The following is a 13,004-nucleotide window of genomic DNA, read 5'->3' on the forward strand; positions in this document are numbered from 1 at the left end:
TCTTACGTCAACACTCATCGGGCAAAACTCTGTTCAGGATAATGAGAATAAACAGCTTCAAAATGCTAAGAATAGCTCCAGTTTTTTTTCTGCTGTGAAGAATTGGAGCCAGAATCAACTTCTTCCTCCTGATGGGAAACAGACTGTTGTCAGGTAAACAGAGTAAGGGCAGGTTCCTCTCCCTTGCACACTGGATTGACTCCTCCTCCCCCAAGAAGAGGATCAAAAGCACATCAGACATGACACTGGCCTAGGCGTGATTACAACCTCTGGTTAAATGCAATCAGAACACTGCAATACGGGCCAAATCCAAATGTTCTTCCTACTCATCGCTGCCCTAACAGAACCTTTTAACACCTGCATTTCGGTATTATGAAGGATATCACAGAGGAAGTGTCTGCCCAGGTCAGTAAAAGTCTTGACTATGGAGAAACAAGTCACAGGTGAGGAAAGGAGCATTCTCTCACCCCCATCATCCAAGTTTCAGGGGAGCACCAAGATTTGATTCCCTAGGAAAGAAAGGCATTTCAAAGAAATTTCTTAGCAGAACTAAAAAAGGATGTGAACTGTGTTTGTTTCTTTTATCCAGGTGAAAGGCAATCCAAAGAGCTTCAGAGTGGTAGAACTGCTGCGATGCTGAACAACTGATTTACCTTTGTCAGCTAGAGGAAAAAGTGCAGCCGTTTAGCTCCAAGGACAAACCTTAGAGAAACAGGAAAAATGAGGAAAAGCATTCCAACCCGAAGATCATGACAAATTCAAATAACAGACAGCCTGCGCTTGCTGCAATGTTAATTCCAGTGTTGCCTCAGCCTATGCACACAAAGACTTCAGCGTGATCAGGCAATACGTTAACTCTGAGCTGGGTGGCCCAGCAGCACCGTTCCAACACCAGGGACTCCTGCAGTGCCGACGCAGCGAGGCCTTGGCTAGTGCACACTGCCAACCCTCTCACCGCCGCTATGCAGCAGGGAGGACATCAAAAAGAGAGGAAAAAAACAACCCATAAATAAAGGGTTGCACTGAGTCAGCTCCTACCAATCAGCAGAGGCCAAGATGCCAGGCTCACAACAGGGCAGGCGTGGTGGGAGCAGCTCCAGCGGCAGCAGCCGGGAATTTCCTGAGCCAAAGGGAGGGTTTCTGTACTCAATAATCCTCTCGGTGCAACAAAACACACTGTGCAAGCCTCCAATGGAAAGATAATGTAAGGAATGCAGAAGCCACAAGAAGAAATAAAGGTAAAGGACTGGCAGGCAGAGTTAGAAACTCAACTGTCCCTGGCAAGAAGAAGAAAAGGAAACCCTCGCACAGAACATTGGTCCAAGTCCTACATTACCAACTGCCCTGTGAGAATAAATAGTTTCTCATCAGTTTTTCTCTTCCAGTTCCTGTAATCATGAGATAAGAATCCTGGAGGCAGAGCTATTACTCAGAAGCTCAAACTTATCAGCTAGGAGAAGAACGCAGATTCTCCTACGCTGGGAAGGGTCCAAAATGCTGTTTTTTCATTAACATATTTCAAAAAGAGAAGAATTCTTTTGCAAACTCAAATACTTAAGGTGATCCTGACTTAGCTGGCAAGTCAATATGCTCTGGGTGGACCATTCTGACAATATGTTAGAGAAAAAAAAAAAAAGTAGTTTTTACTTTGCACTTCTCCTCTCTGTTTTCCAGGCCCACAGAGTTAAAACGCAGCAGGGATTTGATACAACTACCCTACCTGGAAGCTGCCCTAACTGAAGCCATGAACAGGTAACAGAGCACAACTCTCAATTTAAGGCAAAGCTTCCCCGATTTCTTCTGCACATCAAATTTTTCAAGAAACAGACCAAGAAATCTATGATTTAAATATTCAGTTCAATTTTTCCCCAAACGCCAGTGTCACTCCTAATGCTTTCTAGACGTTCCCTAGCAGCAGAAAGGATAAAAAGAAATCAGGAAACACAAAACCAATCCTGACTTCAAATGCTAGAAATGCAGGTGCTGCAGAGCTCCTGCCAAGCTGCTGCGTCGTGTGAAGCTCGATTCCGTGTGTCACTGCCCTGACCAGCACATCCCAGCAGATCTTACAACATACTCTGCTCTCTCCAGCTGCAGGGAGGGGAAAGCAGCCACCCTTTCACTGCTTTCTAAACTTTCTTGACCAAAGAGGTTGTGTTAGTGGCGTAGCAGGGTAGGGGAAAAAAAAGAACAGAAAGAAGAGGCTGTACGTCCCTCGGGGAAGAACATTACCGTCTGCTGCTCTTACCCACCACTGCCTTCTGAAGTACAATGATTTGTACCGACAGGATCCCTGTCCGTTCAAGGCAGTATTAATGATATTAATTTCCCCCTGGTTCTTCTTGAAAAAGATACCAGCAACAATAAACCTATCACTCCGGCTTCCTTCACAGCAGCAAAACAACTTCAGGAAGGAAATATAACATTTTTTTTAATCTATAACTTGAAGAACTAAACATTTTCACTATACAACCTCCAAATACTAGACGGCTTGACCCCTGCATCAGAGGAACACTCCTACTCTTTTATCACATCACAGTGGATTTCAAGATCCTAACATTGACCTCAATAACTCCATAATAAAATTAGAATTGTTTTCATGCTGGCCAAAAAGACAATCTACAGCACTGCTGTCGCTATTTGTATTACAGCACCATCTGAGTTTTAAGTAATTAGCAGTAATAATATAATGCAAACTGATAGAGTGCAGTACAGTCTCTTAACAGGCTACTGAAGTGGCTGCAAACTACGCTGCTGTTAGGAGCAGCTCTGCCTTTCTGCCTGCCCCACCAAACCCTGCTCACGCAGGCAGCCCTGCTGGTTCCAGGAGGGCTATCTATTGAGCAAGGTTATTCCCACCAGAAGGAATCTGCAGGTCTAGACCCTTCCACCTTGATTTATAAGCACGAAGCACGTGAGTCTAGCAGGAATTTAACACTTACGCTTCCACAGTTGTTCTTACAGTCTGTTCCTCACCGTCTTCATCTGAGCTGCTACACGTTGCGTCAGAGTCCAGGTCCCTCTCCACGCGAGACAGCAGCCCGCCGGTAAAAAGTGCAAACCCTCGGATTTCACCAGGTGCAACGCTAACTCCATTCTGTACATCCGCACTCGAACTACTCTCCAAAGTAGTTGTAGTGTTTTCTGGCCAACCTCCCGTGCACCTGAGGGAGCCGCTGCTCAGAAACCTGGCTGGCTCGTGGAAAACCTTCATTCTTTGTAGCTGATGTTTCACAAAGCATTTCAGCTGCTGATCACAGTGTTTGATAACATGCTTTGCCAGGAGCATTTGTAAACGTTTCTGAGTTCTTTTGGCGCGACTGATTTCCATTTGTTGCTTAGTGACACACTGCAGTAAGCGAGCGTACACCTCCTCCGGGGTGCAGCTCAAAATCCCTTCCGAAGGCCCTTGAAGAATTTGGTGCAATAAATCCCCTTTTACTGCTCCAGTGCAGACTTCCAACGCCCTACCCAAAAACCCATTCTTCTTGTACCATTTACCATTTAAAAGCTGCATTTCCTCTGCGTTGCTGGATTCAGTTACACTTGAATCCAAAAGTCTCTGCGTGTCTGCCAGATTCGGAGATGTGGTCTCTGTAAAGGTTTCCCCTTTGGCCTGTTGCTCAGATTCCGAATGACTGATCAGACCGAACGATGTGTCAGCACCGTTAGGTAATGAATTCCTCATCCTGGAGCAGTCGGGCTCTCCCGCTTTCGTTTGCTTACCGGCTCTGTTGCTAAAGGCAGAATTCCTACTCATTAACAAGACAGACTGATAGTGCTTGGAGGATGGTGGAGAACCAAAATGCTGCACGCTGAAGATATCATTCCTGAGGTTGGGCTCAGCAGTGGGGAACCCCAGGACTGAGCAAGTAATCTGTGCGATGGAGTCCTCTTTCATCTTCTCTTCCACTGCTCTGGAATTTTCCATGCACAAAGCTGTATCAGACTCCATAGCTCTAGAGGACAAAGAAGGTGACAAGTGGATACCATGACCTTTTGCTGCTGCCTCTCTGAGGGCTGGTGTCATTATAGCTACGGCAGGTAGTTTACAGCAAACCTGAAAATAACACGGGCCAGGTAAATTTTCTCATTTTCATGACACACAACAATACAACGGCTCTGTCATATATTTCATTCTTTCAACATTGTTCAAATATTCCATTAAAAAAGGACATTATCTAAAGTACAAAGATAAACTACACACCCTCCCAAGTCAGACAAGTACATCCTTCCTGCTTTCCCTTTTGTAGCATTCAGAGGTTGCTCCGTGTGCAACGCAAGCCATTATCTCTCAGGGGAGTAAGCGCTCCTACCTCCCTGCATTTGTGCTCCCAGCAGCCTGAGAAATCAGACTCCCAAAGTTCCCCATTGTCATCTCACCTTGCCCAGACTGAAAAACGACCACATGCCACAAGTCTGGAGGGATGTGTTTCAAAATACCTCTGCGAGTCTATGTATATGTACACATACACACACACACGAACAGACGCATCTCTACGCACTCCCCCTCCAGAACTCCGGCTGGATTTTATTTTAACCTGCTCTGGAGACAAGTTACTTTTTGAGCTGCTTTTTTGTTTCATTTGAGTATTTTTTTTTTTTTACTTAAATGAGTCAACACCAATAGTATCACAGATATGGGAGCTGCCTATGACAAGCTCAGCAAAGCAGAACACCTACCACATGATGAAACACTCTGAAATACTCTCAGAGGCATTACTGGAAGAAATGTACTTGACGTAAATCTCTATAAAGTAAGCAATTGATTAATTAATTTATTGCATATTCTCAGAAACACGCGCTAGAAACCAATCATCAAAGCTAATGCTTCAAAACCAGTAAACTGTTAATGTTTCCTACAAAGTCCTTCCTCTGCCTTTGTATCCAGCTCTTTATTTAGGCACTGCCTGCACAATACAAACACAATATTCTTTGATAACAATTTGAGTAAAGACAAACAGTTTTCCTTCACAACCTCTTTCACCTGTGGCTTGCCATAGCTTAGACAAAGGGTTTCTAAGCTTCAGGAATAAAGTTTGGGAACCATCATTTCTTGTCAGCAGCTCTGCTGCCAGCATTCCCTGCGTCTGCGCCACAGCCTGCGGAGCAGGAATCACTGCCTCACACTGTGCTGTCAGCTCTGCTTAGGAAGGGGTTAAATAAACCCAATGAAAGATTTAATTGAAGGTGGCCTAAAAGCCTGAAAGATAAGCTGCTGTCAGGCCTTCCTTAAGGAGCTAGAGACAAACCCAGGAACAACAAGGGAGTAGTAACAAAAGTGAGCGTAGCACAGTAATTCCGCAGTCAATTCTCCGTTTACCCGGTTGGGGCTGAGCAGCATTTCCCCTGCCCTGCTTTTAATGTCTTCAGTTCCTTTGATCTCCACAGCAACTGCCTCGCTCAGCAATTTTCAATGCGCAGATCCCATACGGGGTCAAGGATTCTGAGACTGCCACATATGGATCTTAAGAAATGCAAACTCCCCGTCTGAAGCCTTGGCCTGTTTATAAGTCGAGGTTTAACACTTAAGGTGCAAACATTAAAGGGAGCGGTGGAAACCTAAGAGGCTGAGAATCGTAGAATCATAGAATCACCAGGTTGGAAGAGACCCACCGGATCATCGAGTCCAACCATTCCTATCAAACACTAAACCATGTCCCTCAGCACCTCCTCCACCCGTGCCTTAAACTCTGGACACCTTCTCCTTACCCCTCAAAACCAGAAGAAAAACACAAAGAGCCACATGCTTCAGTACTGCCCAGCACTCCCCATAAGCTTTATCCACTTCCCACTGCTCCACATACACCTCAGCCATGAGGTTTTCATTTCTATGTATCACCTACTCGAGCACCACTGGGACCAGGTTTGGTGGCCCTCATGCTGATGATGCTATTAAAAATCATAATAAATGATTCCACAATGAGCCGGTACCTTCAGACTACAGAGGAATTCAGGCCAAAGGTTCAGTAAGAGCCCCGTTAGTGGGCCTGGACAGGGAAATGCACTGATGGGAGCTAAAGCCCCACATCACAAGGGCTCAGGTGATCCGGAATGCTCGCACCATCTGGCTGCCTCATGGCTTTGTGGCTTTCCACACTGCTAACAGCATTTTGAAGTCTAAAGGAGCATAGATTCAGACACCTAAGACTCCTCAGCTCTCGCATAGAGCGAATATCTCAAAGGGATTTAGCCTGGCTAAAATATCTAGGGGAGAGAACTGGAGCCCACCCTTTCTCTGTGGGGTAACTACGAACTCACAGGGGTCGCCATGTTAGATTTGCCCCCAAGAAGCTCTCAGAACGCTGTCAGCCCAATATCTACAGCCATAGGTTTAGAACTTGGGGGGCTGGAGAACAGGCCTTATGAGGAGCGGCTGAGAGAGCTGGGGGTGTTTAGCCTGGAGAAGAGGAGGCTGAGGGGAGACCTCATTGCTCTCTACAACTACCTGAAAGGAGGTTGTGGAGAGGAGGGAGCTGGGCTCTTCTCCCAAGGGACAGGGGACAGGACGAGAGGGAATGGCCTCAAGCTCCACCAGGGGAGGGTCAGGCTGGACATTAGGAAAAAATTCTTCACAGAAAGGGTCACTAGGAACTGGAACAGGCTGCCCAGGGAGGGGGTTGAGTCCCCTTCCCTGGAGGGGTTTAAGGGATGGGTGGACGAGGTGCTAAGGGGCATGGGTTAGTGTTTGATAGGAATGGTTGGACTCGATGATCCGGTGGGTCTCTTCCAACCTGGTTATTCTATGATTCTATGAACTGCTCCAGCTTTACCCTCTGCCTTCCTTAGCCCAGCTATGTAACAGCCACAGACTGTTAATCCTCAAAGCCAGGACGTGTCCACATACAGTGGAGCCGCTGGACATACACATCTCACACCCATGTGAGGATGGGGGCTATTCAAAAAAATCGCAGCAAAGCATTTTCAGTGCTGTGTTTTAACCTGACCACATCCCCTCCAACACTACAGACCCTTCTATACAGTTTCAAATTTCCTAAATGGCAATGAATACCATTAACAAATTATTTTAAGGGTTTTTTTGAGTTTGGGGAACTTTTTCCTCCCCTCTTTTAGGGGAAAGAAATTGAAGCACCCTCAAATTGAGCCACAAACATTAAACTGAAGAGGGCTGACAAACCACTAACTAAGTGGGAGTTCCTGACAGAAGACGTTCAAATTACAACACAGCTAAAAAAAAACAAATAAAATGCTTTTGAAGAGAGAAATGGCTCAATGAACCCCTATCTGGCAACTGGCAGACTTCACACCATGTTTCTGCCCCGAAGACAGTCGTGTGAGACACTTCAGGTGTGTTCCTGACATAAAAATACCTTTATAAAAGCTGGTACTGTCCTGGGAGTTTCTCATAAACACAGAAGTATAGAAGTAAAACAAAGTATCAGCTGCAAAAAAATCAAAGGCAACCAGTGCCTGGCTCCACAAGAATTGTTTAATTTTCATTTCGACAGATTGTATTTCAGTTTGGCAGAAAGCAGCAAAAATCATTTCACTCCACCCTTATTGGAAGTGAGTTTCCAGAGCCAAACCTATTATCTCCTGGCGGGGGGGGGGGGAAAGGAGGGTGGAAGGCGAGTACTGCAGCATGGTATTCAGGAAGAGGCTGCGTTTTCATTCCGGGCAAAGCTTTTTTTGTCACAGGTAAACCATTTCAGGGATTCTTTCCATTGTGTACTACTTGAGGTTTCACAACCAAAACAGCTGAAATGCTACTAAACTGGCAAGCAGTTTGCTTTTTCATCTGCTCAACACGCACTCCACTTGAAAAACATATTGCAAAAGAAAAGCAGGCATAAAATAAATACTAGGGAAGGGAAGAAACAAGCACCAGACACGCACAGTGCAGCAAGTGATGTTTAAAGCGACTTCATGCCTCCCCTCCCCTAATGCCTTAGTTGTCATAGAATCAGAGAATAACCAGGTTGGAAGAGACCCACCAGACCATGAGTCCAACCATTCCTATCAAACACTAAACCATGTCCCTTAGCACCTCGTCCACCCGTCCCTTAAACCCCTCCAGGGAAGATGACTCAACCCCCTCCCTGGGCAGCCCGTTCCAGTTCCCAATGACCCTTTCTGTGAAGAATTTTTTCCTAATGTCCAGCCTATAGGCTGGAATCAGAGTTTGCCCCAGCCCTGGCTCTCCCCAACCCACACCCTGCTGCTTCTCTCCCCGCATCTAGGGCCCCTCATCCCCCAGTGACCTGCTCCTCTCCTCCTGCCACCTCTGCTTATTCCTAAAGCCATTTCCTCAACAGAAATACTCTAAATCCTGCAACTCATGGGTTCGTGTTGGTAACCAGCGGTGCCCTGTTAAGATAAACACAAGAGGGCCAGCCACAGCCCAGCCTGCACGCAGGGCAACGTTCCCTTCCCAGGTTTTGTTTAGAGTTCTTTCACTTTTTGACTCTTCCTCTCCTTGCACAACGCCATCGCTTTCATTACACAATGTTTTGGGGGGATTTCTGCTCAGAGGAGAGAGGATTGCTTTGCCTTTTAGTGGGCTTTTTGTTTGCAATCACTTTGGTTTCAGTTAAAACATTCCCTGGGCGTGAGGGCTCTCTCCTCATCCCAAGCACCTGAAACTTGCTGGTTACCAGCAATGTTCCTGGAGACCAGGGGGAGATTTTTACATTTACTGTTTGTTTTGGTTTGTTTTCAAATTCAAGGGCCTAGAAATAACATTTCAAATTAATACAGCTGCTTCCAGTTTGTTCATAGATCCACAGTGTTTCTGATAAGCGAACTTCCAATGTTTGTTCTTTGCCTAGAAGGCATTTCAAAAGGAAAGCAAAGTCACAGGCAGTAGGCAGCATCTGGTGAAACACCCAAAAGGAGGCTCAGCAAGGATATCTAAAAATACTGTACTTCAACCTTCTTTACGGCCTCTTGGAGAAAACCTGCAGAGGAGACAGCAGCTGCGTGAGCAACTCTGATCCGCCTACAACACAAGCGGCAGAACCTGGCTCCCTACAGCTCTGTGTTGTTTGCCCTGTAATCCCCAGCTCCTCTTGGACAGCCTTCCCGCTAATCGCTGGACAAAAATAAAGCGTCGCTCTGGCAGACAGGGGCTGCTGCAGCACCGCCGGCAGCGAGAGCCTCCGCTGCACCGAGAGCGCGGGAGCTGACTTGGGGCGGCTTCTCCAAGCCCTGTACCCCTCACCTACCTCTCCTCCTTTTCCCAACACGAGAGCGCGGGAGCTGACTTGGGGCGGCTTCTCCAAGCCCTGTACCCCTCACCTACCTCTCCTCCTTTTCCCAACACGAGAGCGCGGGAGCTGACTTGGGGCGGCTTCTCCGAGCCCTGTACCCCTCACCTACCTCTCCTCCTTTTCCCAACACTTGAAGGATCCTAATGGCTTCTAAGAACAGAGAGAGCAGCTCAATAGCTCATCAGCATTTTCTCACACAATACTTCACAGCAATGACCGCAAAGGAGATACTGGTCCCACTGGGTATGTCCTGATTAGGAGTAGGAAAGGAAAGAAGTCCACACTCAACACACCTGGGACCAGCCTTTAAGCAAAAAAAAAAAAAAAACCAACATCACAGGAGGCAGCTTTTGTCTTCAGTTCAAAAGCAGCCAGGTTCCTCGTGACGAGTATTTAAGCATTTTAGTATTTTGTTCTATTAATAGGCTGGCAAACAAAACCCAAACAGGATTATGTGGGGAGTCTCAGCTTTCCGCAGCGCTCACTGCGCAGGCGGTTTTATACAGATAACACTGCCAGCCCCGGGGTTTGCACTCCCCAGAAGACAGAAGCGCAAATTCCTCCTCTTCAATTAAAAAGCAAAGCACAGAGACACATAAAGAGGATCTCTCTGAACAGTAAAAGAATTCAGTTTAAGACAGATCATCCAAACAGTTTTAATCACTAAAAACCATCAAAAAGGGCTTTGAGTGGGATCCATTAGGATTCATTTATGAAAAAAACAACAAAAAAAAATCTCTGAAAAAGGGTTGGTTTTCTCCTTGCTCATAACTGCTTCTGAAGAGGGAATCATACGTTATTTCCAAGTCTGTCACCACATCATTAACTAATTCCTGATCAGTCTCTAATATAATGCGTTTGTAACAAAACATGTGAAGTCATTTTTAACACACGCTGCTAAACTTGACCCCCCTGTGCAGTGCAGGGGCCTCTGTGAGTAGGTTGTGCATCTCTCAGATATAAAGAAGCGCAATGCTTTTAGATCCATTCTGCTCTTGGGTCAATCAAAACGACTGGAATTTAAAGTCCCCAGAACACGGACAGGATTTCACAACGTGGACCAGTAAGGAAGGAGAGCCCTCAGGCACCCAGACTCAGAGGCGGTACATCTACGAGCATTATAACCATGCTTCAGCCAGTTTAATGTTTCAGATTTATTAAATTAAGCACAAAAACGACATCACTACCCTTTGACAAACAGCAGATTGTTGTCACTTGGATTCTCTTCTTTTTTAAGCTGGTTACTTTGGTCCCCATGGCAGAGGAGTATCCAGTGCCTCACTCACTGCTACGTTTTCTTCAGGGAAATGCTTTTTGCAAACAGGGATGAGGCTTGCTTTGGATCACACGGGAGATCCCAGGGAAGGCTGAGAGACACCTGCAGCTGAGCTGCTGTAGATAGCTTTGCTATCTACTTTATCTAAAACAGAATAGGTCTGACAATACGCCTGCAGCCCCACGGTGTGAATGTTCTGTGCAGGGAGAAGACCTGGACTCGACAGCCCTTGTGGGTCCCTACCAACATTCTATGGATTCTGCAGCCAGGGAAGCAGCTTAGACAGGGTCACTGGAAGGCAGAGCAATCTGTGGCAATCAGTCCAGCTCAGTTATCAGAGAGGAGTTTTAACTCAGGAATTACAAAGAGATATAAAAATTTAGACACAACAATGCAGTCTGAAGCTTTCTATCCACTTATTAACCTGTGCATTACAAAGAGCATCTTGCTCTGGAGCCCTAAGCACAGGTGGGACATGGAGCTGTTGGAGCAAATACAGAGGACTCTCTATGAAGAGAGGCTGAGAGAGTTGGGGTTGTTCAGCCTCAAGAAGAGAAGACTCCAAAAAGATCTTAGAGCAGCATTTCAACACTTCAAGGGGGCTTATAATATTGGGAAAAACTTTTTAGCAGGGCGCACAACAACAGAATCCTAGAACTTCTTAGTGGGAAAAGGCAATGAAATCATCAAGTCTAACCATACCAGATCCCCAAGCACCTCATCTGCCCATATTTTAAATGCCTCCAGGGATGGGGACTCCATCACCTCCCTGGGCAGCCTCTGCCAGGCCCTGAGAACCCTTTTGGTGAAGAAATTTTTTCCTGATATCCAATCTGAACCCCCCGTGGTGTGACTTGAGGCCATTTCCTCTCATCCCATCATTAGTTACTTGGGAGAAGAGCCCAGCCACTCAAACATCCTTTCAGGGAGCTGCAGAGAGCGATTAGGTCTCTCCTCAGCCTCCCCTTCTCCAGGGTAAACGACCCCAGCTCCCTCAGCTGCTCCTCGTAAGACTTGTTCTCCAGCCCCTTCCCAGCTCCATGAGGACCCCTGGACGCGCTCCAGTCCCTCAGGTACTTCTTGCAGTGAGGGGGCCAAAACCCACCACCCTCACAAAAAAACATTTCTTCCTAATATCTCATCTCAATCTTTCCTCTTTCAGCTTAAAACAGTTACTCCTCATACTATTAGCACTGGAGCACAAGCCCACGGAAGCAGTGGAGTCCCCCACCCCTGGAGGTGTTTATAAGACCCGCAGATGAGGTGTCTGGGGATCTGGTTCAGCAGTGGACAGGTACAGTTGGACTCAACGATCTCAGAGGTCTTTTCCAACCAAGCGACTGTATGATTCTACACGAACCAGATTTACTTTGAATCAACAAACAGAAGCTTTTCCTGCCTAATGAAGATGCTCTGTCACTCTCTGAGTATCTCTGTCAGGGACAGGCTGAGAGAGTTGGGGTTGTTCAGCCGGGAGAAGAGAAGGCTGGGAGGAGACCGTAGAGCAGCTTCCAGGGCTGAAAGGGGCTCCAAGGAAGCCAGGGAGGGGCTCTGGATCAGGGAGGGCAGGGAGAGGACGAGGGGGAAGGGTTTGAAACGGAAAGAGGGGAGATTGAGATGAGATTTTAGCAAGAAATGTTTTGCTGTGAGGGTGGGGAGGCCCTGGCCCAGGCTGCCCAGAGCAGGGGTGGCTGCCCCATCCCTGGAGGGGTTCAAGGCCAGGTTGGATGGGGCTTGGAGCCCCTGATCCAGTGGGAGGTGTCCCTGCCCGTGGCAGGGGTGGGACTAGATGGGCTTTGAGGTCCCTTCCAACCCAAACCGTCCCGTGATTCTATAAGGACACAGGACGAGACAGCGCCCGGAGGGGGCGTGGCCCGGAGGGGATCCCCGCTGGCATGTGAGGCGGCCCCGCCCCCTCGCCCCCGCCATTACCCCTCCCCCCCGCCCCCCTCGCGCATGCGCCTCAGCGCCGCCGCCGCTCCCGCCGCGGGAACCAACAACCCCCTCCCCCGCTTCCCCCGCCGACACCCGCGCCTTCCCCTCACCGCCCCCCGCTCCTCTCCCGCCCCGCCACCTTCTCCCGCCGCCCGCCCCGCCGCTTGCCTGCCTCCCGCCGAGCCTCCTGTCCGCGGCGGCGCCGCCGCTGCTGCCGCCGCCTCCCGCCCGCGCGGCGCGGCGCCCTCTGAGGCGGTTGAAGAGTCCGCGCCCAGCTAAAGCGCAGCGCGCCCGGCGGGGCGGCGCCTGCACGCGGGGACGAGGGGGCGGGGCCTCGGGGGGGGAAGAGGGGGAGGCGGCCAATCAGCTGCGAGCGCGGGGCGCGGCCGCGCCGCCGAGGGGCCAATCGGATGCGAGCAAGGGGGCGGGGCCACGCGGCGGCGCGACCAATCAGCTGCGGACAAAGGGCGGGGCCACGCGGCGCGGCGTTGGCGGGGCGCCCAGGGCTCAACCAATCAGCTGCGGGTAAGGGGGCGGGGCCAGGCGGCGCGGAATTGGCGGGG

General features: G+C 48.5%; 2 protein-coding genes across 8 annotated transcripts in view; both read right to left on the reverse strand.

Moving 5' to 3' along the window:
- The window catches only part of KANSL1L (KAT8 regulatory NSL complex subunit 1 like), a 64,605-nt gene extending 51,950 nt beyond the window's left edge, over nucleotides 1-12,655 (reverse strand). For 3 of the 7 annotated variants that reach the window (XR_011337702.1, XM_069860596.1, XM_069860590.1), the window contains exons 1-2: nucleotides 12,610-12,631; nucleotides 2,943-4,060 (exon numbers count right to left, since the gene is read on the reverse strand). Coding sequence is in view for 6 of the 7 variants with exons in the window: in XM_069860596.1 (XP_069716697.1) it covers nucleotides 2,943-4,030 (1,088 nt within the window). In the remaining variant the exon portion in view is untranslated. Of the gene's footprint in view, nucleotides 1-2,942; nucleotides 4,061-12,609 lie in introns of all 7 variants that reach the window. The other 4 variants (XM_069860592.1, XM_069860595.1, XM_069860593.1 and 1 more) reach the window with 2 other exon arrangements.
- The window catches only part of LANCL1 (LanC like glutathione S-transferase 1), a 94,007-nt gene that overhangs the window by 4,646 nt on the left and 76,357 nt on the right, over nucleotides 1-13,004 (reverse strand). The window lies entirely within an intron of this gene.

This window comes from Phaenicophaeus curvirostris, chromosome 7 (assembly GCF_032191515.1).
Source record: "Phaenicophaeus curvirostris isolate KB17595 chromosome 7, BPBGC_Pcur_1.0, whole genome shotgun sequence".
NCBI classification, from domain to species: Eukaryota; Metazoa; Chordata; class Aves; order Cuculiformes; family Cuculidae; genus Phaenicophaeus; species Phaenicophaeus curvirostris.